This window comes from Narcine bancroftii, chromosome 2 (genome assembly GCF_036971445.1).
Source record: "Narcine bancroftii isolate sNarBan1 chromosome 2, sNarBan1.hap1, whole genome shotgun sequence".
Taxonomy (NCBI): Eukaryota; Metazoa; Chordata; class Chondrichthyes; order Torpediniformes; family Narcinidae; genus Narcine; species Narcine bancroftii.
Window position 1 is genome coordinate 335,110,267 of NC_091470.1, and position 26,959 is coordinate 335,137,225.

The 26,959-nt window shown below is 39.4% G+C and overlaps 1 protein-coding gene and 1 long non-coding RNA gene across 3 annotated transcripts in view; one reads left to right on the forward strand and one right to left on the reverse strand.

Moving 5' to 3' along the window:
• Nucleotides 1–22,678, forward strand: part of elp6 (elongator acetyltransferase complex subunit 6) — a 36,106-nt gene extending 13,428 nt beyond the window's left edge. Inside the window, exons 3-7 of one of the 2 annotated variants that reach the window (XM_069922152.1) lie at nucleotides 5,722–5,792; nucleotides 7,775–7,908; nucleotides 11,553–11,751; nucleotides 17,907–17,983; nucleotides 21,602–21,778. In XM_069922152.1, coding sequence (XP_069778253.1) covers nucleotides 5,722–5,792; nucleotides 7,775–7,908; nucleotides 11,553–11,751; nucleotides 17,907–17,983; nucleotides 21,602–21,740 — 620 coding nt within the window. In that variant the 3' untranslated portion in view covers nucleotides 21,741–21,778. Of the gene's footprint in view, nucleotides 1–5,721; nucleotides 5,793–7,774; nucleotides 7,909–11,552; nucleotides 11,752–17,906; nucleotides 17,984–21,601; nucleotides 21,779–22,034; nucleotides 22,182–22,528 lie in introns of those variants that run through there. The other variant, XM_069922151.1, reaches the window with a different exon arrangement.
• Nucleotides 1–26,959, reverse strand: part of LOC138755706 (uncharacterized) — a 47,901-nt gene that overhangs the window by 18,401 nt on the left and 2,541 nt on the right. The window contains exons 2-3 of the long non-coding RNA XR_011352479.1: nucleotides 22,461–22,556; nucleotides 10,153–10,254 (exon numbers count right to left, since the gene is read on the reverse strand). This is a non-coding gene — a long non-coding RNA (uncharacterized lncRNA). The remainder of the gene's footprint in view (nucleotides 1–10,152; nucleotides 10,255–22,460; nucleotides 22,557–26,959) is intronic.

Below are 26,959 nucleotides of genomic sequence, written 5' to 3' on the forward strand. Positions count from 1 at the left end.
CATTCACTTGCTGAAGGAGCATCTCTCTGACCTTGTGAATGACTGCAATGGTTCTAGCTGCTCATCATCCTAGAATAAATAGAATGATTTGCTATATGTCAGTGTTTAATTCATTCTGGATAAGTGTAAGGTAATGCTTTTTGGAAGGCCAAACCAGAGGGCTGAGTACAGGGTTAATGGTCAGATACTTAGCAGTGTAGAGGAACAGGGGGATGTTGGGGTCCACATTCAAGGTGGCTGTGCAGGTTGATAGGATAGTTAAGAAGGCCTATGGGATGCTGGGCTTCGTTAATAGTGGGATTGAATTCAAGAGTCGAGAGGCCAGGTTGCCACTCTACAAATCTGTGAGACCACACTTGGAGTATTGTGTTCAGTTCTGGTCACCTCATTATAGGAAGGATGTAGAAGCGACAGAAAGGGTGCAGAGGAGATTTGCCAGATTGTTGCCTGGATTGGAAAAGAAGTCTTATGAGGTAAGGTTATCATAGCTGAGACTTTTGTCTTGTCTTTGGAGCATAGAAGGATGAGAGGAGTCTTAATTCTGAGAGGCATAGATAAGGTGGACAGCCAGTGCTTTTTTTTCCAGGGCAGGAATAGCGAACTCTAGGGCCACATTTCTACAAAGAGAAGGGAGGAAAGTCTAGGGGAGACATCAAGGTTTTGTTTTTTTTTTACACAGAGCATTGTGGGTGTCTGGAATGTCTTGCCAGTGATGGTGGTGGAGGCTGAAACATTAGGGGGATTTAAGAGACCCTTAGGCACATGGACAAAAGTAAAATAGAGGGTTAAGAGGTAGGAAGGGTTTAGTATTTTGTTTTTGGTAGGAATATATAGGTCAGCACAACATTGAGGGCCTATACCATGCTATCATGTTCTATTTTATATTATATTGTTATTCAATTTGTTTCATCAGTGAACAGCCAATGGCAGTGACACAACTCGAAAAGCAACATTTGAAAATGAGTTTCATTATTTATCTGCCCTCTCATCAGAAGTACCTGTACCATTCTTATAAAAATAAGAGAACCTCCCCATTGCATTGTCAGCTATTGATTTGCATTCCAAAGAATGCTCACTCCTGTTCACCACTCTGGAGTTCATGTAGAAAAGTTTCAAACCCTGGTGTAAGTTACTTTACTATATTACTACCTTCTGTGATAACAAATAATAGTCCCATTCCACACCACCCCTCAAGTGCTGCTTCCCAGTCTAATGCCTTAAGCGATCATTTGCAAGAATATGGACTTGCTGCCTTGTATCCCTGATAAGGAAATTTGTATATTTATCTTTGGTGTTATTTTGACTACTGATGACATTTTGAAAACTCCTCTTCAGGAAAATCTTGAGGCCCCTTTCACTCTTGCACTCATTGTCATACACATTTCTGTTCCTCCCCAAGGAAGCCATGTTAAGACTGACGTGGTGAAACTTGATTTGACCTCTTCATGGAAGAATGGACACTGCAGGGACTACGTTTGTTTGTGCTCTTCTGATTTTTTTTTTGTCCATGAATTGTACATTGTAATGTGGATGTTTCTGTAGCCTGGTTTCTCCTTGTGGCAAATTCAATTAGAATAGAGTAACAGTAATTGGAGGGAAATTGCAGCTGAGGTCTCTGCAGCCCATTATTACAAAATCTTATCCCTCAAAAGGTGTGATTCTCTCACATGAGATATTATCATTGTGCCTCATCCAAATATATGATGGGCTTAATTTGGAACAGAAAGTGAACAGAAACATTTTTGAAGGCTTTCCTCGCTGCCTTTATTTTCTACCTTCCTCACTGAGGTGAACATGTAGAGATTATCGTACACGATAGAGAACAGAATTTATTAAGAGAATTTGGAGGGATTTTGATGTTGAAAAATATGAAATTGCAAGGAAAGGAATTGGATTAGATAACCTAACATTGTCGCTGGTGAATTGGTGTGAATAAGAAGGATTGATGGATAAAGCAAAAATGTTCGGCCCTCATTTTTAAACAGGCAAAGGCACCCACCAAAATGGGATCAGAACAGAAACTGCATTCAATTAAAAAAAAACTAATTGTTGCAAGGGAATGAAAATAAAAGAATATTGGGCTGCTTATGTCGTTTTCCTCAACTTTTTGAAGTTTTCCAAAGGTTTGAGGTAAAAATTCCGATGCTGCAAATAATTCAACAGACAGTATATGTTACTTTGTTCTCTCTCCTTCACTACCCTATCACCAGATTGCATCAAAGATTTATCATTACCTTACATCCTCTCTGGACTCAAAAGGTATATTCATGATTCTGCTCATTTAACACCCCCCCCCCCCCCCCACTCCCTCTGCAACTTAAAAGTGAATTTGTTTTCTTTCTTTCATTTAGAGGAAAGTCTTCGACCTGAAGCATTAACTCTGTCCTTTCCTTTGATGCTGGCTGACCTGTGTCTTTGACCTGAAGCGTTAACTCTGTTCTTTCCTTTGATGTTGGCTGACCTGTGTCTTCAACCTGAAGCATTAACTCTGTTCTTTCCTTTGATGTTGGCTGACCTGTGTCTTCAACCTGAAGCATTAACTCTGTTCTTTCCTTTGATGCTGGCTGACCTGTGTTTTCAAGCTTTTCTGTTTCGATACCAGGTGATCAGATTCTTCTTCAAAAGATTTTTGAGCTTCAAGCATTTTTTGATCTAGTTTCAAATTTCCAGCATCTTCATTTCTTTGTTCAGCATTACCAAACTGATTCTATTCAGAGTTCTAATCGCAAGTTTTCGCATTTTAAGCCAGGGGTGGCCAAACTACGGCCCTTGGGCCAACTGCGGCCTATTGCTCATTTTTAAGTGGCCCAGGGTGAATTTTAAAAATAAAATGGAATGGAACATAGTCTCTAGCAATAAATTGAAGTGTATGTACATTGCACTTAATTTCAACACTAGATGTTGCTGCCATTTTGAACAACTTCCAGGCTGTTCGCTGAAATTTTACTTGTCAATGAAAACGGTTATCTCAGTTAAAAATTGTTTACCTCAGTTGATTAAATATGGCAGAACCGAAAAGACAGAAAATAGCAAGGGAGTGATGAAAATTTCAGACATGGTGGAAAAATGAATACTTTTTCACAGAAGTGCAAGAAATCTATTAACTTTAATACCTCTCTACAGATTTACATACTGCATCATAATCATTAAGGTGGACACTTGGGCCCTGAACAATATTCACTGAGAGTTGTAGAGGAATGCTGGAGATGGCCTGGTCCCTTTTTTGATCCTATTTTGCTCTTCTTTTTGAATGAGAGTTTTAAAAGTTTTATGGTATTCATTTAAATTACATTTAAAGCAGCAGATACAGAAATGCCCATTATACTATCTGAGCACATAAATAAACTAATGTAATATCAACAGTTAAACTGTTCAGTAGTGTTGCAGTTTTTTGAGTTTGTGTGGTTTTCGTGCAGTTGGATAACCATGTTGAGGAACTTTGGGGGGCATCCGAGGCACTCTAGTATTTCCCAAAGCCCTTTCCTACTCACGGTGTCGAAGGCTTTGGTGAGGTTAACAAAGGTGATGTAGAGTCCTTTGTTTTGTTCTCTGCACTTTTCTTGGAGCTGTCTGAGGGCAAAGACCATGTCAGTGGTTCCTCTGTTTGCGCGAAAGCCGCACTGTGATTCTGGGAGAATATTCTCGGCGACACTAGGTATTATTCTATTTAGTAGAATCCTAGCGAAGATTTTGCCTGCAATGGAGAGCAACGTGATTCCCCTGTAGTTTGAGCAGTCTGATTTCTCACCTTTGTTTTTGTACAGGGTGATGATGATGGCATCATGAAGGTCCTAAGGCAGCTTTCCTTGGTCCCAGCAGAGCTTGAAAAACTCATGCAGTTTGGCATGCAGAGTTTTGCCGCCAGCCTTCCAGACCTCTGTGGGGGGGATTCCATCCATACCTGCTGCTTTGCCACTTTTCAGTTGTTCGATTGCCTTATATGTCTCTTCCCGGGTGAGGACCTCATCCAGCTCTAGCCTTGAGGGAGCTGGAGCAGGACAGATTCTTGGACTGAGCGGTTGGCACTGAAAAGAGATTGGAAGTGTTCTGACTATTGGTTGAGGATGGAGATCTTGTCGCTGAGGAGGACTTTGCTGTCTGAGCTGCTCAGCGGGCTTTGGACTCTCCTTCGGGCACACAAAACTCAAAACGGTCAACCAGTTTACCTATCTCGGCTGCACCATTTCATCGGATGCAAGGATCGACAACGAGATAGACAACAGACTCGCCAAGGCAAATAGCGCCTTTGGAAGACTACACAAAAGAGTCTGGAAAAACAACAAACTGAAAAACCTCACAAAGATTAGCGTATACAGAGCCGTTGTCATACCCACACTCCTGTTCGACTCTGAATCATGGGTCCTCTATCGACCGACATCAACTACAGATCCTAGAACGCTTCCACCAGCATTGTCTCTGCTCAATCCTCAACATTCATTGGAGCGACTTCGTCTCCAACATCGAAGTACTCGAGATGGCAGAGGCCGACAGCATCGAATCCACGCTGCTGAAGATCCAACTGCGCTGGGTAGGTCACATCTCCAGAATGGAGGACCATCGCCTTCCCAAGATCATGTTATATGGCGAGCTCTCCACTGGCCACCGAAACAGAGGTGCACCAAAGAAGAGGTACAAGGACTGCCTGCCACATTGACCACCGCCAGTGGGCTGATATCACCTCAAACCGTGCATCTTGGCGCCTCACAGTTCGGCGGGCAGCAACCTCCTTTGAAGAAGACCGCAGAGCCCACCTCACTGACAAAAGACAAAGGAGGAAAAACCCAACACCCAACCCCAACCAACCAATTTTCCCTTGCAACCGTGTCTGCCTGTCCCGCATCGGACTTGTCAGCCACAAATGAGCCTGCAGCTGACGTGGACATTACCCCTCCATAAATCTTCGTCCGTGAAGCCAAGCCAAAAAAAAAGAAAAGAAAGTGTTGCATAGTTATTTTGATAGAAAATATATTTTCGATGGCACAGGGTCTAAAAACACTTTTTATGCAGTGTAACAATTTGAAAACTGCTGGGGTTAATTTTGTTTACCCTGTGACTGCTGTTATTTTTCTGTCTGGCTACCCCTGATTTAAGCCTTGTGTCAAGCACAACAGATGTGTGTTGAAGCAGCTTTTCTATCTAGCCTGTTTATGTCAGAGCTTAAACTCCATTAGAGCAAACTCTCACCGAAATTACCTTTTTCTTATCCTCTTGAATCACTTTCTGTCATCCACCCTATTTATGTATCAATCTTTCCTGAAACTAATAAATTTAAATGTGAAGAAATTTACTTGCGTTAATTTAATATTTTGGCAGTTGTTTGAATATTTCAATCGAACCCAGTCAAATCCTCACATTGTCTTATGGATTTTTTTTTAACTGGACTTCTGATATTTATTTTGACAATATTACAGGATCAGAATTGTTTTAAAAGTAATTTTATATTCCTTAAAATTTTAATAAAAACACATCTGCTGGTATTTTGTACTGTGTGTGTTTTTGTAATAAAGGTGTGGCTAAATGGGATTCTGACTTTAGAGTGTGGAATTTCCTTTGGGCTGTGTTATTTAAGCTTGTGACTCAATTTCAGGATTGTTGGAATAGTCTCTGAACCTGTGGATGATTTGAAACAAAAACATTTTGAGGGAATAATGTAGGTGGAAATAAGTTTGAGTTCAAGATTTTTCTCAGTAGATTGAAGTCTAATATTAACTTGTTTTGCAGGAGGTTGCAAAGTTTGTTTTCTTGGCCTGCTGCAGTCCTTCAATCATTACACTCTTGTTGCTCAAAAGCTGGTAAGTTTGGAAGAACTTTCTGACAGCAGTTGTAAAATGTTGAAGTTTTCAAGTCACATGCAAATGGGTGTGTTTTGTTTGACCAATTTTTTTCCCTCGGGTTCTGTGTATTTTTTTTATTATTCCTTCTCTAAATAATTTGTAAACAAATCTAGCTCATCTTTATTACAAAAGGATTCAAATACAAGGAAGTTTTATCAGAATCGAGACTTGCATTTTGATATCCTTCTCTAAAAAAGGATACACTTGCCATGGAGGAAATGCAGTGAAGATTCACCAAACCAAGTTGAAGGCATTTCAGATTTGCATATGAAAAGAGATTAAGTAGATTAGAATTGGAGTTGTACCTCGAGTTTTAAAGCACAGAATCCAGTCATTCAGCCAACCAAGTTGTTTGCCTGAGCTAGTCCTATTTGCCTATATTTAGAACATAACTCTCCAACTTTTCCAATCCATGGAACAATCTAAATTATCCCTTTCACACTGCCAACTCTCCGAGGAAGCGGGTAAATTTACTGGGCATGCTGCATCGAGGGAGCCTTTCCCTCTGCACCATGATTTACCTGGTTCATCAGGAACCCGGTATTTTAAGGGTTGTCCCGCCTCCAGAGGTGACATCACGAATTATGTATTATGTACTCTCAGGGCAGTGAAATCGTAGCAGGAATAAAGCACATACGTGCTCATGTTTAAAAGAACATGGGGAAAAAAGTGCAGTGTTTAGTAAGACCTACGCACTCAATGTTTAAAAGACCGTGGGAAAATCTACTGCAATGGGATTCAGACTATTCAAATAGGACAAACCTACAGACCAGCTTGTCATTATTACATAAACATAGCGTATAACAACAATTTACATAGCATTACATTGTATTAGGTATTAAAAGTAATCTTGTGATGATTTAAAACACAGGTACGCACTAACAATCGTGACAGCCACGCTCACTCTACACTTATACTTCACAGTGTGGCCAATTGCGCAGTTATATTTCACAGCGCAGTTTGCTGCACTCTGACATTACTGGCGGCCACATTCTTGACAGACTGACGCAAGCACACAGGGACTAATGGTACCTGATAATTCGAGTAGACCATTAACACCGCCACACAGTGATTAATGAGTTAACTTGGCCGGGGTCTGACACTTGCCCCCACCAAGAGTCGAAGCCTGGTTGATTTTAACTCTCCCTGCCTAATTGGGACATTTCCCACTGCGCGATTACCTGGTTCAACCCACGTGTATTTGGTGGTGTGATTGGGGCTAATGTCTTCTGAACAGTGTAATTGTTTCCGTCTCTGCCACTTTCTTTGGTAGCTTGTTCCATGTACCAATCAATCTCTTTTTTGGGTAGGGGGGAAAGATGCCCCACAGTTCCTATGCCCTCTAATTTTACTCTCCCCTGGGAAAAAGATGATGACTATTTATCCTCATTATTTTATTGTCTTCTATACGGTTGCCCCCTCGGCTGCCTACATTCAGATTCTAACATCTGAAATTTAGAAGCAAGCATATTTAATTAAAAAAACATTTTTAGAAATCACAAAAAAACTTGACAGTCCATATAGAAAGAATATGCTTCCCTTAGTTGAAGAAATTAGGAGCAAAGGGCACATTTGCAGAAGCATAAACCACTTAGGACTGAGATGAGAAAATCCTTCACGTCGCACCTTGGAATTCTCTACCCCTGAGGTTTTGAGCTAATTTCATACAGAGATCAATTTATTTTTTTGTTGTTAATCAAGGGAAATGCAGATTGTGATATAAAATAGTGTTGGGGGAGAAAATCAAGCATGATCTTAATGAATGGCGGAACAGACTTAAAAGGCTTTACCCACTTCTTGTGTTAGATCAACTGTAGTTCTTTCAGTCTTGAATTATTCTTTATACAGTCTATTCAGTCATGTATTGCTCTTGAAGTCTCTTGTTCCATGTTGCTCATTATATTTCCTTGTGCGCCCAAATGTATGCCTTGTGTTAACAGGGAATTAATCTGCCTGCAGCCAGAGAGAAAGGGCAGCTGGTGTTTTTGGAAGGACTCCGCTCATCCCTTGACGTCTTGCTTGGTGATGAGCAGGACAGTTTACTGCAAAAATCATCTCCCCTGCAATTTTTAAGGTATTTTTTTCAATCTGACAGATAAATAGTTATGAAGGTCAATGTGCAATAAATCTGTTCTCCAGAATGCAGATTAACTAGTTCTTCTAGTTTTCTTTCTCTGATGTAGAAATTATAAATGCACAAATCAGACCATGTTTGTAGAGGAAAAAAGATAGTTTTGAAATGCTTTTCAGTTGTCCCATTCTTGGAACTACAGTTTTTCTTCAGGGAAGAAAGCAATTGATTTTTACGAGTCTGTAATAACAACCTTTGGCTGTTATTTAACTGTTAATTACTCTAAATCATGTATTTTTTTATTTGCTCTGAACTTTTTTGTTTATCGTGTGTGTGTGTGTGTGTGTGTGTGTGTGTGTGTGTGTGTGTGTGTGTGTGTGTGTATATATACACACACACACATACATTCATACACATACTTCATTTATCTAAAGTTCTGTTGGACTCTGCTTAATTTATCTCAAAAGATGTTGGTCCAGAGATCAGTTATAGAGTTGGTTGTTATTCACGGAAATAGGCCTTTTGGCCTACCACACACACCAACCTTTTATTCCCATTTAGAAAAATCTAATTTGCCCATATTAGAATCATATCATAGAGTCATAGAATTGTAGAGCATAAAAGCAGCCCACCATTTCTGTGCTGACTATTAGTGCTTGTCCTACTTGCCTGCATTAATTCTTTCTCCTTCTGTGCTATGTACCTGTCCAGATGCCTCTTAAGTGTGGACTGAAGCTCCTCTGATTGAATGGTCGAGATATCAAATACTGTGGGTTTTTTTATTTAAAAAATTCTGATCCCCTGCTTAATCCTGGGCCCTCTAGTTTAGAACCTTTACCATGAGGAAAAAAATTGACTATCTTCCCTATCTATGTTTCTTACAAGCATCATCACATCATTTCTCAACCTCCTTCCTTCCAAGGAAAGCAAGACAAGCCAACCCAATCACTCCTCATAACCAAAGCCCTCTAACCCTGGCAACATTCTGCTCAATTTCCTCTGCATGCTCCCCAGCACAATCACACCTTTCCTATAGTGTGGTGACCAAATCTGCACACACTGTGCCCTAAACATTGCTTTGTAGTTGCAACATAACATCCCAACTATTGTATTCTGTACCCTGAGCTGTGAAAGCAGGCATGCCATATGTCTTGTTCACCACCTTATTGACCGCTTTCATGGAAGTATGACTTGGACCCCTAGGTGTCTCTCTGTTCATTAGTATTTCTTTGTGCTTATCATTTACTGTACATGTCTTGCCAAGATTTGGTTTTCCAAAATGCAACACCTTGTGCTTGTAGATACTGCCAATAACGTGCTCAAATTCTCATAGAACACTACAGTACAAAACACAGGCTCTTCACCCCATATAGTCTGTGCCAAACTATTATTCTACCTAGTCCCAATGACTAGCACATGAATCATTAACCCTCCCATCCATCTACCTCTCAAAATTATTCTTAAATTTCAAAACTGAGTCTGCATTCACCATTTCATCTGGCAGCTCATTTCACTACCTCTGCTCTGCATGAAGAAGTTTCTCCCTAATGTTCCCCCAAAACACCCTTAACCATGTACTCTAGTTCTTGATTGTGCAATCTCAGTGGAAAAGGCCTGCTTGCATTTATTCTTATCTATACCCTTCATAATTTTGTATATCTCCAAATCTCCCCTCATTCTACTTCATTCTACATAATCTATAACATGCTGTCGCCTTAGAGTCTAAGTGGTTTTTAAACTTTTTTCAGTCGAAAACCCACCTGGATTCCAGCCTAACATACCATGGCCCACTAGTGGCAATGACTGAGCAATATTTTCAATTCAAAGGCAGCTCTGTAAAAAAAGACATCTTTATCTAATTTAAAGTATTTTATTTAAAGACCTACATGGAAACAAGGTGTGGCCCTCCAGTGGCCCATTGATTGATAACTGATGCTTTAGACAATGTTCCTCACTGTCCACAACATCCCCAATTTTGTCGCATCAGCAAACTTGCTTATCATCAAAACTGTAAAGGTCCTATCCCTGACACCACTCATAGATTTTGAATCTGATAAATATCCATGGCCTCCATCTCCAAGCCAATTTTGGATTCACTTAGACTGTTTGCCTTGGATCCCTTGTGCCTTTACTTTCTGGACCAGCCTGCCATCTGGAACCTTTTTAACGTTTCAAGGTGACAGGATTCTCAGGTTGTGATATTGCTGTTCATACATGCATTCCAAATAGTTGTACTATGTAACTTACCAGAGAGGGTAGATGATCATGTCAGTGCCACTTCAAGACACATTTAAGGATCTCTACTGGAAATTATTTCCTTCATTTGGTAAGGAGGTGCACGAAAGTCATCTAAATTGCAGAAATAAAGAATGCCAGTAAAAATGCTGCTAAAGTGAGAATGATTAGTTCTCAGTTGATGAATGTGAGATGTAGAAATTCACCATTCCTACCAAGTCATGATAATTACTCAAATGGATCGCAAGGGACGACAAGATAGGTATCTGTTGTGATTACCACTTCTGCGGGCATCTTCTCAGCTCAGATATACATACTAAATGCTTGCTGAAGTGATTAATAGCTGTGAATGTTTAACTCTTGAGTGGATAGATGAGTAATGTGAGGAATAACAAAATTATTTCCCCCTATTTTTACTCCTCCCTGCTACCATGCACTTTCTCATAGCTTCATCATAATGTGAACTTGAATGTGAATATCTTTTTTTGTGACAGCATTATTGGCCTTGGATTTTTAACAGCATTTTGACAGCTCTTATCTGATAACTGAAACCTAGCTTTGCATGTGCAGCAATCAATCGAAGTCTGTAAAATAGCCTTGCCCTTATCGACTGTTTGTTGGTTGTGTAATATAGAGGCTTGGATTAATGATTCAATGCCATGATTTAAAATCATGCCTTGGCTGATTGGAGACAGAAGTTTAAGTCATGGAGAATTAAAAACAAATAGCTGTATTACTAATACTATGAAACTATTGCCATTTTTTTTAAAAAACGGCTGGTTCATAAATTTTATTCAGGGAAGGAAAGCTGCGTCCATCCTGGTTTGTATGTTGAAAGCTTCAGGCCCACAATAATGGTTAACATGACCCAGATTTATCACCAGTTGTACCTAAAGAAAAAACATCCTAAAGTTCCTCAATTCTGACTACGGTAGTTATTTTCCACCTAAATAGGAACACTACAAGGTTCTTGAAATGTATGCAAACTTTGTCAGTCCGTAAAACAAACATTGAATATGACATAAATATGGTGGGTTTGTAATGTTGAGCATTAAATTGATTCAATTGGCTTTCAGTTAATTTTATTTTTACCAAGAAATAGTATAGGTTTTGTATATCTAAGAATTATGAGGAGAATCCTGCATATAGAATGATTTTCTTAAATTCATACAACTTGAAATGCACTTATGAGGTGAAAAATCAGCATTTCTGACCTCCAGCAAATCATATATTGCATGTAAAATAATTACTGATGGCAACTGCTGATCTCCCACACCTTTAAACTTCCAATCAAAATAGTGGTTAGATTGGAATAACAGTTTTTGTAAAGGGATGCAAGCAAGGCTAAGAGTGTTTGATTTTTTTTCAAGTTGCTGGTGTTGCAGTTCTTGAGTAAATATTTTATCTTCCAGCTCTCCCAGTGCAACTCTTCAGCCACTCTATCAGTTTATTTGCGCAGCAGTACTGGAGACTAGTGAAACTACCCGTACATGGAAATTTCCAGTACTGATCATAGATGATTTGAGTGTCCTGCTTAGCCTAGGAGTGACTACTGAAAACATTCTAAATTTTATGCATTATTGTACAGCTACTCTTTGCTCAAAGATGAAGGTAAGTTTTTTTTAAAATCCCAGTCTTCATAAGCACATTTTATTCTTTGGGCTTGATACTGTCATATAGGGTGTGGATTCTGATGAAATATACCATATATATTTGTGTAGATGTCGATCCCCTATTTTAGCCAAAATGTCTGGAATTTTCCAGATATCTTGTGTAAAATTCAACCTTAGTCTCTCACCTTGGCCGCCAGCAGGCACAGCACCTGACGCCTTCGACGTGGATTTCCCACTTGGTCCCGGCCATCCACAGACCGGAGCTCCCAACGACGCAGATATTTACCGCGGCCCCAACCTCGCCAGTGGTAGGTCGTGTGTTTGATGCGCAGTCTATGATTACTTTAATTCATTGTGTTTTTGTTCTTCATTTGTTTAGAGATCATTTGGACTTGCGCTACAGATGAGGAATTTTGGATTCTAGTGTGAATTTCAGCTCCTCTAAAGTAGTATCCATGTAAAAATTGACCCCATAAATTTAACATTAAAAAATGATCTGGAAAATTCTACTTTTTCACAAGTATATATGGTAATCGATTTGTAACATTAACCCTGTTTCTTTCGTGATGGATGTTGTTGGAATTGTGTTTTCAGCTATTTTTATCTAATTTGAATTGCGTATTTCTTGACATCCTCCTCCGCCTGGCAGAACTTGTTCTCACTCATCATAATTTCTATTTTGACTTATCCCACTTTCTTCATATCAAAGGAGTAGCCATGGGTACCTGCATGGATTCCAGCTATGCCTGTCTGTTTTTAGGCTTTGTGAAGCAATTCATGCTGCAAGCCTACACAGGCGATGCCCCTCAACTCTTCCTCCACTATATTGACAACTACATCAGGACTGCCTCATGCACCTGCGATGAGCTTGTCAACTTCATTCACTTCGATGCCAACTTCCACCTTGATCTCAAATTCACCTGCTCCATCTCTGACAACACTATCCTCTTTCTTGATCTCCCTGTCTCCATCATGGGAGACAAGCTTTTCAAGACATATTTTAGAAACCCACCAATTCCCACAACTATCTTGACTACACTGCTTCACACCCAGTCACCTGCAAGGATTCCATTCCCTTCTCACAATTTCTCCGTCGCTTCCATATCTATTCCCAAGATGAGGTCTTCCAGTCCAGATGATCTGAAATCAAAATCTTCTTACACAAATGTAGCTTTCCCTCCACCACAATCAACTCAGCCCTCACCTGCACCTCCTCCATTTCCCACTTATCTGCCCTGGCTCCCTCTGCCCCCAGATGTAACAAACACAGTATTCCCCTGGCCTGCCACCTCAGTAGCTTCTATATCCAACACATTATCTTCTATAATTTCCACCACCTGCAACATGATCCCACCACTACACATTTACCTTCTCCTCCTTCCAAAGGGATGGCTCCTTCATCCATTCATCCCTCCCCACCTCCCAGCGCTATCCCCCGTGGCTGCACGAAGTGCCAGACTTACCTCCACACTCCTCCCTCACCACCATTCAGGGCCTCAAACAGTCCTTTCAAGTGAAGCTACACTTCATTTGTATATCCGCAGGAGTTATCTGCTGCATCCAATGCTCCCTTTGTGGCCTTCTCTACATCAGAGAAACTGGGCGACAACTGGGAGATTGCTTCACTGAGCACCTTCGCTACACACTCATCAATGACAGGGATCTCCCAGTGGCCAACCACTTAAATTCCGTGCCCTACTCAAATGCTCGTGTCTATCCATGGCCTTGTGCATTATCCCACCCATAAATTGGAGAAACAACACTTAATTTGCAACAATGACTTCGCCAGATTCTGCTAGCCTACTCCCCCTTTTCCCCTTGTCTTCTTTCCTCCAGCTTTCCACCCTCTTCCCTCTCCATTCACATCCCTCCTCCCCCTGCTTGTTGGTGTGACTTCCCTCCCTTATCCATCTATTACCTCCTGCCTTTGGGACTGTGCTCCTCCCCCTGCCTTTCTCCCCGCCCCCCCCCCCCCAACTAACCATTTTATTTAGGTGCCTGTCTACATTGTTCTATCTCGATGAAGAGGTTAAGCCTGAAACGTTGGTTATGTATTTTTATCTTTGCTATATTAAGGTACACTGTTTGACATTGAGTTTCTCCAGCATTGTGTTTTTACTTCAACCATGGTATCTGCAGACATTCTTGTTTTACTTCTTGCATTGCGTATTTGTTCATTGGATTTGATTTATTTCTCCATGAGATGAATTACCAGAAAAGGTGCATCCATCTCAAATCAGCTCTGAACAAATTCCTCACTTTAATGTGAAAACATGCATAACTTGACAGATTTGGTCAAGGATTGCTACAGAAATTAGTTATTTGGTTCCTCACATTAGTTAGAGAGGTTAAGAAGCCTTAACCTTTTAGTTTTTCTAATCAATAAAGGAGAATAAAGAGACGATTTCTTGATTATGTTTGAATTGAAATACTGTTGTCTCTTCTTTTTCACCTTCGAGATTGTATGTCTACTTTGCTTTGTATTTGGACCTCATCCTATAACCTTTGGAACACAGAGGTCCAGAAGTAGTTTATTTTACAGATAGTGAAAGGAATCCAAATTTTATTTTTACACTGCAAAAGCATTATTTGGACTATTTTCTATGTATTCCCCCAATATAAAGTCAGGAGAGTGTTCATCACATATTAAGCTGCAGATCTTGAATCTTCTTTACAATAAACTTTCTCAATCAGCTCGGTGTCATCAGAAAATTTGGAGAGTCTGTACTCTTGTTTTACTTATGCAATTTAGAAACTATATCATCTCTTTATTTTCCATGAGCGAATGGTTGTATTTATTTGCAAAGTCCTGGCAGCACAGTGGAGCAGTTAATGCTGCTGCGCAACTCCAAGGATCTGGGTCTGATTCTGACGTTGGTCGCTGTTTTGCTTAGAATTTCTCGTGGCTTTCTCCTGTGTGCTCTCGTTTCCTCCTACGTAGACTGCTGGTGGTTAATTGCCTCTTACTATAAGAACAAAAAAAAATGCTAATATTCTGGCATGCTTAGGGGTTCATTGGTACTGACTGACCGATTTTATGAAGTATGGTATATTTTTCCATGAATACCTCAACATTTTCTAATTTTTTTTTACGGTATTATCTGCTTCACTGAAAAATGTATTGTCATAAAGTGTAAAATGAAAGGGAGCACAGGAAACAATCCTGGTATATCAGAGGGAGTCCAGGAACCAGCAACCTGGTGATTGGAAAGGGAACAGGACAAATTGTACTGGTCAAGTAGATTTGCAGATAGTTGGTATTACATTATCAGAGTGGCAAAATAATCAAAAGGGAGTTGATGGGAATGGTTGCAAGAGTACAAGGATATGAAGAGGGGGAACTAGATAATTAAGATTGCTTGAATGAGAAAGGGCATGGACCCACTGTTTTTAGTAAAATGATTGTACTGTCCCGTTTACTGCCCAATTCCAGTTCGCCAATCAAACCAAGTCTGTCCTAGGGTAGGTAATCCACCCGGACCAAACCAGCATGGATAAGGCAGGAAAATCTCTGATAGTTAGAGCTGCTCAGAAATATCATTAACTATGTGCAGGACACCTGCCAGGCCACCTTGGACCAGAATAAGGCTTTTGACCTGATATTGCATACTTGCATGATGGATGTGTTCTCCAAAATGGGCTTTGGAGGGGGAATCCAAAGTTGGATTAACCTGCTCTACACAGACATCTGTAGTGCAATCCAAATCAATGGGTAGGAAACTGGTAGCTTCCTCATCAAGTCTGGAGTTGAGCAGGTTGCCTGCTCTCTCCATTCTTTATTTGTGTGCTGCATGGAGCCTATTGCTGAATCCATCAAGAAGGATGCCAACGTAGGAGGAATGACGTTGCCAGACAGACGGGTCAAGGCCTCCTTGTGCATGGACGACATTGCCGTCTTCTGTTTAGACAGACCTTCGGTCGGCAGACTAATCAGCCTTTATGGCCATTTCTGAATTGGCATCAGGTGCCAGGGTAATCTGAAAGAGAGAGACAATATTTGTCGGTTACTGGTCTGACTGGTCCACCATCCCCATCATAGTCGATCTGATTTCCTGAAGGTGTTTGGAGGGGCTGAGGCACGTAGCATAAATTAGTCAGAACGGATCGCTAGAAGGTTCACCAGAAATTGGGTGTATGAGCACAGCTCTCCCTCTCAATGACAGGGAATAAACTGGTTATCAGGTGTGTGAGGTGTACTTGGTACTGCTGTATGTGGTGCAGATGTAGTCCATCATCTGCATCTCTGCCCTGGTGATCACCAGAGCAGTATTCTGGTTCTTTTTGAGTTCCAAGATGGAAAGGGTTCAAAGAGTCACCTTGTATAAGTTGCCGGACAATGGAGCAAGGGTGAACCCACTGTGTTTCTTATCCTGATAAGCACCAGGTGCATCAGGTTATGCGTGGAACAACCACTTGAGGGTGCCAAGTGCCGCTATGTACGGAGGTTTTACCTGTCCAAAGGATAGGTCTGGCCCCGTTGCAGCGTAATGTTCATGTCAGCTGGACTTTGCCACACCACTACTCCTTTCTGGTGTGACAGATTATGTTGTGTTTGTGCTGTATTTTAACCATATAACCATTTATGGAGCAGAAACAGGCCATGTCGGCCTTTCGAGTCCACACCAGTTCACTAGAACAACTCCACTAGCTCAAACCTCCCACTCTCTGCCAATAACCCTCCAAAACCCCCTCACCTCCATGTACACATCCAACCTTCTCTTAAATGACTAGTTATTCATTTTTTATAGCAATTTTATTGCACAATCCTGCAGCCATAAAACAACAAATTTGATGACGCATATTCCTTGAGCAAATAATGAGGATCTGGAGGAACTCAGCATCCATGGGCAGAAATGGTCTGTCAATGTTTCAGGTTTGGACTCTCTCCTTAGCAGTTAGTGCACTACCATTACAGTTCCAGTCTTGTGGTCATTTGCATTAACCAGTTAATCTACCAATACATCTTTTAGATGCAAGAAGAAACCACAGCATTGGACAAAAACCTACGCAATCAAAGAGAGAACCTGCAAGTTTCACAGAGATCTGTATATAGATATATTTTTGGGACATAAATTGGGGTAGGTTTTTTGTAGTGTAGGTCACATACAAACACTTTAAAACAGATCTTATTTAAAATACTGGAGTTCTGCTCATGCTAAACATGTCAGCCCCAGAGCCTTTGCAAAAGCTTTGGAGAGTGCCCAAGAGACTTCACTAATGGTTTGTTGTTGAGAAAAAGGCAACAGATGAAAGAACTTGTTGGAGCCACAGACTGTCTGGAATGGAAATTGCTGTTCTGAGAAGGTCATGTGGTTTTGCAAGCAGAGAGAGTCAAACAGGCTTTTTCTCAGAGAGAGCAAATTCATTTCTACAGTTTTACAGTCAGCAGCAGCAGCTGGGACTGGAACAGGGCAAGCTGTGGAAAACCCCATTTGGAAGATGGGTTGGTTCAGCCTGTTCAAAGCCCTTGTTGCTCATGGAAGAGGAGAGGTCTGGCTGTCTAATGTTTCACTTGAAATAAGAGAAACAGAAAGGAACTCTGTGGTGACCTGAAAGAAAGAGGTTATCATCTGGAGAACCCTAAGGGGGCAAGTTTCTTCGGCAAGACACTGAAGTGGCTGATTAAAAAGTAATCAGTTGTGGTTGTCTAGCGTACAACAAATCTCTCTCTGAAAACCGACAAGAATATTCCTGAGCAGTAACCATTTACCATTCAAGCACCAAAGCCTGGTGAACTTAATAAATGTTAAATTCTGTGCACAGTATGAGAATTGCCTGCAACCAGTGAACTTGGAGGAATGAGAAGTTAGATTGGACTGTAAACCAAAGAACTTTTCTGAACTTACACACATATTACATACACATGTGCTTAGAATTAGAAGGGGGTTAAGTTAGGTTAGTAAGTCAATAGTGATAAATTAAAATGTGATTCTGTTTTCACGTTTAAAGATAATTAAAAGCAACTTTTGTTTAAGTAACCATTTGTCTTGGTGAATATCTGTTGCTGCTGGGTTTTGGAGTCCTCTGGGCTTGTAACACTGGAAATAAAAATTCCAGCTAACACCTTTAACCACAAAGCAATCAGGCAATGGTCAACACAAAACATTCTAAGGTTTGGATGATGTCTCTTGCTGTTTTATTCTTGTTTTTCAGCCTCATGATGGTTCTTTGACTTTCATTGACATAACTCTGGTCCTCATGTTGAAAAATGGCAACTACAGATTCCAAAGGTGATCAAAAGCTTTGAAGCAAGCCTAGCTCTCTTCTACCTGAACAATCAAGCAATTAAACATACCTGAGTACTCACAAATACGTGTGAAGCCAAATGTCCCAAACATTATGGGGCCCTGAAATGATATTTAAAAAGTGCTACAATTCCTACATGGTAACCTTGAATAAAATCTGGAAAGTGCACTTTAATTACATGTAAATTGTTTGTATATCAGTTTAAAACTGTGGAGCCCAGGGGCAAATCAAGGAAAAAAAAAGTGTCTTTGTCCCAAACATTATGGAAGGCACTGTATATTGAACAGAAATGAACTGTGGCCCTTTTTATGCCAAATTCTCTCTGCATTTTTGCTGTTTCCTTCATGTGCTATGTCAGTCTCCTCTTTAAAGTTATTCATATCAATAATTTCCTGTGATTAGAGATCTAGTTTTTACAGTTTATTTGTAAGTTTGTTCTGAATTCCATACTTAGTTTTGATTACTTTTTTTTAAAAGGGACTAGTTTTGTCCTTGATCCATAATGATCCGATCTTGAGTCATAAATTGGATGATTTAAAAGATCTCCATTTGAGTAAATAGTGAAGGGGTGTTTGGGGCAAGAGCTCAATTTTCACTTTGATTTATGAAATTTAATTTAAACATTTGAGGGGAATCTGCAGATTACATGAAAATTGGTGCAGATTTTGATAAAGAGAATATTGATACAAGAGAATATTGATCATTTGGAAACATAGGCAGATCAATGGCAAATGGAATTCACTCATTGGTGCAATGTGAAACACTTTGGAAGGGCTAAAGTGTAGAATGTATACTGTTTATTAGGGCTCTAGGGGTTTTGAGAAACAAAGATCTTTGCTCAAGGCAAAAGATCCACAGATATAAAAGGTAGTGAAGAAGGTGTATGGGGTACCTACCTTTGATAGACAGGGCTGGAAATACAAGAGCTGGGAGGATATGGTAGAGTTTTACAAGGCATTGTTTAGGCCATGATTGGAGCACTGGGTATGGTTCTTAGGAAAATAGTTTTGCTCTGAGATTGTTTGCAGTGTGGAACACATTGAATTGGTTGTTGAGGCATGTGAACAAAGCTCATCACAATATAACTTGACAGGGAACTGTTTGAAGTTAATTTGTTTGATGCATTTCAGTTGAAATGACATCAGATGTCAGCCCTTGAATCACCAAAGCATAAAAGGTTATGGACCAAGTGCCGCATCTGTGGAACCGAAGTGGGTACTCGCTGAAGGTCCTGTATATGTGCTGTATAAATCTGAGTTCTTGTCTGATAATATGAAACTGGATATCTGATAAACTTGAAAATGATATTCTGAATATTTAATCTTAACGTCCATTGCCTGATCAAGATTGAATCTCTGCTAAAAGAAGCTTTCGTGGCAGAAACTCCATGCTTTCTAAATTTTAAGAATCCTACTTGTACAGCGAAGGGGTCCTTCAGCTCATTGTGCCCTCGCTGATCTTTTTGCATGTCTACACTAATTCTATTTGCCCACGTAAAATCTCTTTTATTGCCTTGCCTGTTTAAGTGCCTGTCTAAATGGCTCTTAAACATAGTGATTGTATCTGACTCCATCATCTTCTCTCACATCAGCTTCCAGATATCAACTGCTCTCTATATGTAAAACCAAAATACCCCAATAAAGTTCAGTCATCTCACCTTAAACCTATACCCACTTATTTTTGATAACTCTACCATAGGAAAAATATTCTGACTATCTATCCTAGCATCTTTACCTAGCATCTTCAAGAATTCCAGTTGATCCTAAATATAGCAGATTTCAGCATTTATTTGTATTGGATAGTTTGCTAACCTATAATCTATGTTGCTAAATGCTCGTAAGCATTTAAGAGTACAGCAAAAGTTGATTTGACACTCAGAAGTTGCATTGAGGAGGACTGTCAAATTGAGACCCAAGGTATAGAACCATGTAATATCAGGCCATTCTGTCCATCTATTTGTCATTATTTGAAATTATGCAAGTAATCTCATAGACTTGCACTTTACGCACAGCAATGCAGATGTTTCTTGTTTTTTCCACTATCTTGAATCTCATTGTTTTACAATCACATAGTGGCCATGGAAATTGGGGAAACTTGGAACCAGATCATTTCAATAAAAGGCAGTATGCATTTACAACATATTAATGGGTTGTTGATGGCCAACATCAACTCAATGGCCTGAAGGCCAGTTTCTCTATTGTATCTCTCCCTGACTCTACCAGTAGGGACTGGGAAGAAGAAAGGTAGTAGTTTTGAAAGTAACTTGAAAAGGAACTGTTTGAAGTTGAGATTTTTTTAAAATCAGCATGAGTATTGCATTACCTTATCCGTGTGAATTGGAGTGTTAATTAAATGGTTTGTTCTTTTTTTGTCAGTTGTCAATATTTCAATAGCAACTCTATGCATTGTTTTGAAATTTTAAATATTGGAGGCAAGTTTGAGGTAAATGTTAGAATTTATTTTGCTTTATCAAAAGAATATCATTGTAATTATGTGGATAAAATATAAAACAAATCCATAAAAGCTCAACACAATATAACACAAATAGACCAATTTGATCAGATGCAATAAGAATTTTTAGAAAATGTATAAATTGTTTTATAATATTTAACTTTGTCTCAGGAAGAAAATTATAAAGCATCTGGTGTTATTTCACTTGTGCAGATGCTTAGCCAGAGTCCACCTTGAAAATGAAGTTCAATTTTGGGCATTGTTAAGAATAGGGATATTAGAAGGGCTATGGTGAAACTTCACCAGAATAATACTGAAGCTCTGAAGTTGTGTTACAATGGTTTCAAACATATCTTAGTTTGGCAGAAATAATTAGCCTAGAAATCATTAGCCTAATATACATACAAACTTGGAAATTAATAGCAGCACTAGGGAACTTAATACCACCTCCCCCAACCTGCTCCACCATTTAACATGTAAATCCAAAAACTGCAAATGATAGAATGCTGAAACAAAAATAGAAAATGCTTGGCACAGTACTTAAATCACTGAATCCATAACCAGATTCATTTGTTTTTGATTAACATATTTGTTCTATTTAAGAGAAATACTAGTTTTATATAAACTACTGCCGCTGTAAGCTGCTCTCTGTAATCACTCTTTTTCCATCTTGAGCTCGTATTTCCACCATGTGTATCCATTCATCTAGTTTGCTCAGTTTTCTATATTTCTCTTGCTTTAAACTTTGCGTGTTTTTCTACTACTGCTATTTCTACTGTAGCTCACACTCTGCACTGCTGACTATGCTTTACAACTAGTGGGCTTCCCATTCCATCTGATGGATGATGCACAGTGTCCTCTGGAACAGCAAGGGTTGAGAATGTTTGTTTCCTCATCAACAATTGTGTGGTGCTTGGACATGGCAGTCCAGGAAGCTCCTGCATCCTGGATCTGCAATGCCTAACTGAAGTGCAAAAGCATCAATATGGTTGAACTATGATGTGGTCAACCCTATGTCATTAACCATCTCTTTGTCCATTAATGTTGAGGGAGCAGTGGTTGTCTTAGCATCAAGCTGTTCGACTGTAGATCCTCCTACATTCTATTTGTTGTTGTTTGACCTACAATTGTTATTTTTCTCTCTTTTTCAGGTTGTTCTCATTAATCTATCAAACAGAAAACTTTGTAAATGGTGGAATTATCATACAACTGTGGCCTTGTCCCTATCCACTGCTTCCCCAATTCATATTGCAATTTAAAATAAACTTCTCACTTTCCAATTTCTGTTGAAGATTCTGCAATTTGAAACATTAACTCTGTTTCTCTTTCCATACACTCTGATTCACTGATTGAGTTTTTTCAGTTTTCATACTTTTATTTTTGATTTTTCAGCACCTAAAATGTTTTATTTTCACATCTTAAAGACTCCCTTTTTTTAATGTTCCTGGGGTGATTTTTGCCTTGATCTATTTCCCGTGATTTTTCTATCATTAAATTTGGACGCATTTGCAGATTTATGTTTTATACTCTGATAACAGTCACGTGTTACATTTTTGAGGGAAAGAAATGCCTTTATTTTTGCAGGGAAACATAGTGGTATTGGTGCGTGACACAGAAGACTTGGAAGATGAAGAAAATAATTCTGTGGTCAAGTCACTGAGTTACCACTCTCACCTGATATTGCAGACAGAAGGATTGGCCACTGGGTACTGCAAGGATATTCATGGCCAGGTATGATTGCTTGTGATAAAAATTTAAAAATTAAGTTAAAGATCCAGTCTTGTTTTAAGTGGTGATTATAAACTACCAGTAGTTAAATTTCATCACATTTCATGGGAGCAAAATATTGCAACTAATTTTTATTGTGGTTAAACTAAGTTCCTCAATGACTGAATACATATCTGTATAGCTTGACTCCCTGAAGTCCAGAACCTACTCTGCTTTGTTGCTGTATGAATCAGAGTTCCTTTACACTTCAGTCAAAAACATGCAAAATAGATCTTCACTTACTTGCAGTTTTGACTCCCAACAAATGCTGTCACATTTCAAATAATTTTTTTTTTGGTCTTTGAATGTAGCTGAAGATTACCTGGCGCACACTCGCACCTGTGAAGGCAGAAAAGAATATTACAAAAATCTTTCAATACAAAATACAGGATAAAAATGTTGCCTTTTTTGCCAGAGGGACCTCATCTGCTGTACTCTAATAAAAACTGTTTTGGAATTGGTTCATCTAGTTAAGGCGTGTAAATAACGTTTACTCTTTTGAATGATATGGGCTATGCAGTCCTTTGATCTACAAAGGTTTAACAAGTTTGTTTCAAAATGGTGTTAAAGTTATGCATATCACACAAGATAAAGGAACAGAAGCAGGCCACTAGGCCCATCGAGTCTGTTCCATGACTCTACGCTAAGCTGAACTATGCTCACACCTAGTTCCAATTTCCAGCCTTTTCCCCATATCCCTTGATACCCTTACTAATGAGATACTTATCCATTTCCTGTTTAAATACTCCCAGTGATCTGGCCTCCACTGCTTTGTGCAGCAGTGAGTTCCACAGATCCATGACCCTCTAACTAAAGAAGTTCTTCTTCCTCTCTGTTTTAACTGGATAACTTCTAATTTTAAGACTATGCCCCTTTGTCCTCAATTCACCCATCAAGGGAAATATCTTATCCACATATATTGCTCATTTATAAGGATGTGAATTAATGATTCAACTTCCAGACATAATCTGACAGTTAATGACCCTAGTTAAAAATTTAATCATACTGATTTGTGTATTGAGGCTACATTATTTCCATTTACTCAAATCATCCAGAGACCACCCTTCTAAGTGGCAATAATCATCAGTTCAAAACGGAATCAATAAGAAAATATTTTCCTTGGACTTTTGACTATTTTTCTTTTTTACTTATCAATAAACTTTTTTTTGAGTAATTGCCTTCTAATATACATGCGTTTTCTGGAATTTTATGGAAAGGGAATAAATTATTTTGCTGTAACAATCGAAAGTTGCTAGCTCTTGCTATTTCCTTGTTGACTGAATCCTGTAATCTGGATTAAAAGATGAAATTATCATCAAGTAGCATTTCTGCAGTGCTAGGTTTTTTTTTGTGCTTTACTAAAACACCCATTTTAATAACATTTTTAATGTAGAAAAAGTTTTTAACGAGCAAATAAAAAAAAGGCTTCAAGATGCGCAAAAAGCATAGCAGGCACAAATTAGATGTTAAGAAATAGCCAAAATCCTTGATGGATTATGCGGAATGATGATCAGAGACCAGTTGACGACCTTTCAACAGGATTCTGATTGGGGGGAAAAAAATCCTTTTGGTGATTTTTCAATAACGATATGATGGACATCTTCAATTAAAAGAAAGGGAGAGACAGAGAAAATAAATGGTGGAGAACCAGCTGTGAATGAAAGGCCAACCATTTTATTTGACAGAGATAGGTTTTGTAATTTCAAGGACTGAAATATTGTTAGCAAAAACTACAAGGAACCACTAAAAAATCTGCAGATGATGGGGTCTAGTGCAGTTCATAGAAGTGTGGGAGAAACTCAGCAGGTCAAGCGGCATCCGTAGAAGGCAAAAGGCAGTCGATGAGAGGTGAACTGCCTTTTGATTCCTGTGGATGCTGCATGCATTGCTGAATTTCTCCAGCATTTTAAAAGCTACCTGCTAAGCCCTTTCTATTCTTTTTGGTCCCTGTTAATATATTATTTAAAATTGCAATGATTTGGATACAAGCAGGAGTGGCCTCCAAAAATCTATTTTTCACATGCAAACTTGCCAAAGAATGTAGTTATGATTGACTAAAATAGCAAGGGGCAGCATGAAATGAAATGAACTATTACACAAGTGCAAAATCTACAAGAAATCCCAGTGACTGAAAAAGGTGTTTTTTAAAAAAAAATTAGAGTAATAAAAGCTAAAACTTGGAATATGAAAAGCTGCACAATTATGACAAGTAGAAAATAAATAGTAGATGGAAACAAGATGGGTTTACCCCTTGTGTAAATCTTCCCAAATTAAATTTATACTGCATGGTAGCCATCTGGCCCATTGAGCCCATACTGCCCAAATACAGCCATGTGACCAATTAACCTACCAACCTGAAAATCTTTGGAAAGTGGGAGGAAACCACGTAGTCATAGAGAAAACATACAAACTCCTTACAGACAGCAATGGATTTGTACTCGTTTCTGGCATTGTAGTAGCAATATGCTATGCTAAATGTATCACTTTGATATAGATCTTGCTGTAAACTTAGATGTCCTTCTTCACTACACCAGCAAATTTAGTTTCATCTGCAAATTTACTAATCGTGTTAATTAAATTGCCAACTAAATAGTTAATATAGTAACTTACAGTGGACCCAGCACCGACCCATGCTTCACACCAATGGTCATTGTTCTCCAATCACGAAAGCAGCTCTCTGCTACTACCCTCCTTTCACTAAGCTAATTTTGAATCCAAGAGCCCAGCTCGCATCTTTGATACCATGTTATCGAGCCTTTCATTGCCATGCAATACCATGTCAAAAGGCCCTGCTAAAGTCCATATATACAGCCCTGCCCTCATCAATTTTCTTGGTCAACTCTTCAAAAAAAAACTCTGATCATCCCACATGATCTCCCACACATAAAGCCATGATGTCTGCTAGCTTCATTTGTTTGCCACAGTTATGATTACAGCAGATATCCAGTTGATATGAACTCACGGTGTGGAATGCAAATGGAACTGAACCTAAATCTTACAGCTTTGAATGGTCTTAAGTTTTCAGTGATTTATTGTGGGGAATGTTAACCTCACGAAGAAAACAAAATCTCAAGGCTGAAGGAATTGTATTTTTATTTGCATATTAGCTTTGCTTTCAGAATTTAGCCCATGGGACTGAAATGAGGAACTTCATTCAAGGGATTACTTGGAACTTTGTCCCCAAAAGGACTATGAAGGCTTAGCAATTGCTTTTATTTGAGACTGAAATTGATGAATTTTTGGATATTAGAGGAATTGAGGAATATTATCTTGTTGAATGGGGTGAAGGTGTGAGGAGCATCAATTTCTTGTGTTAAAAGCAGCAATTTAACAGTAGAAAATGCATCTTAAAATGCCAATTGGTGAAAATGATCATACCTTCAGATTCTTGTAATCTGCAGATTATATTTTGCATTCCTTCAGAAGGAAAGTGGATTGGCACTTGTAATATGCAGGTTGATGGAGAAGAATAGGAAGAAGTGGTAGGACTTCTCTTATCTGAACTGGCAAAAGCTATTTGCTACATAACTTTGTTTAAATAATTGTTTATTCTCTGAATATAACCAATTTATGCAGACCAAATGTTATAAACACCTATGCACCATTTCTGAAGGGTTTTGGCCCAAAACAATGGCTTCTGTGGATGCTGCCTGTCCCATTGAATTCCACCAGTACCTTGTGTTGCTCCACTTTTCCAGCATCTGCAGTTTCTCTTGTTTACCTCCACAATCCACCTCTGATTACTTGTTTTAGTCATGTTGCGTACAGAAATAGTGCCAGCTGTCAAATGAGCAATCGCATTAGTTCCATTTCCAGCTCATTTCTCTATAACATTACTACTTGTTCTTCACATGCCTATCAGTTGACTTTTGATTCTTTGTTGCCCTGAAATACGAGTAAGAGCTAGAATAGCAGGATTTTGCCATTTTCACTCCACGAGTTCATCTTTGCGATATGGGAGAGAACCAGAAAGAAGCACACATTGAATGTGCAAGTATTCCATGTAGACTGCACCATGGGATTGAGTCCAGTCCCTTAAGCAAAGGTGCCAATTGCTTTATATCAGATGCTGCCTCGCCTTCTGGGCTTTTACAGCAGACTAATTTTCTTTCAGATTTCTACCATTGCCTTTAATCTGTTTCAGTAAGTGATTTTTTTTTTTCTTCCTCTTCTGTCCTCTTACTTATTTTCTGGACCAATTAGCTGCTGTCAATAAGTCTGTGGTGGAACACGGTATTGCAGGCATGACCTGGGCAGAGTGGCTTGCTTTCTGTCCCTTTAGCTCCTTCCTGAAAGATCCCGAAAAAAGGCTGATAGCCCTAGTGTCCTCCCTCCATCCCTGCCTTGGACATGAGCCAGCAGCATGTAGAGGCATGCCGAAGTTTACTGGAAATAAAGCCTTTAACTACTTGCTTCATGTCTGCGGATGGTCATTGATCGTGCCACAAAGTCACCTTGATGCTCTCATTTGACATCAATCTCACACAATAAATTGGATGCCATCAGCAAAAGGTAGCCAATGTTTCAGGCCTGAGTCCTTTGTCAGGAACAGGGGAAAACAATTACTTGAATAAAGAGGTTTGGGAAGGAAGAGAGGAGGGAGAGAGGAAGGGGAAGAAGCGCAGGTTAACAAGTAAGAGGTAATAGATGGACACAGGTGGGAGGGTAGAAGAGAAGCTGAGAATTGCTAGGTGGAGTGTGGGGCCCTGTCTCGACTTCTCATGAGACTGCTTCTGAACTAA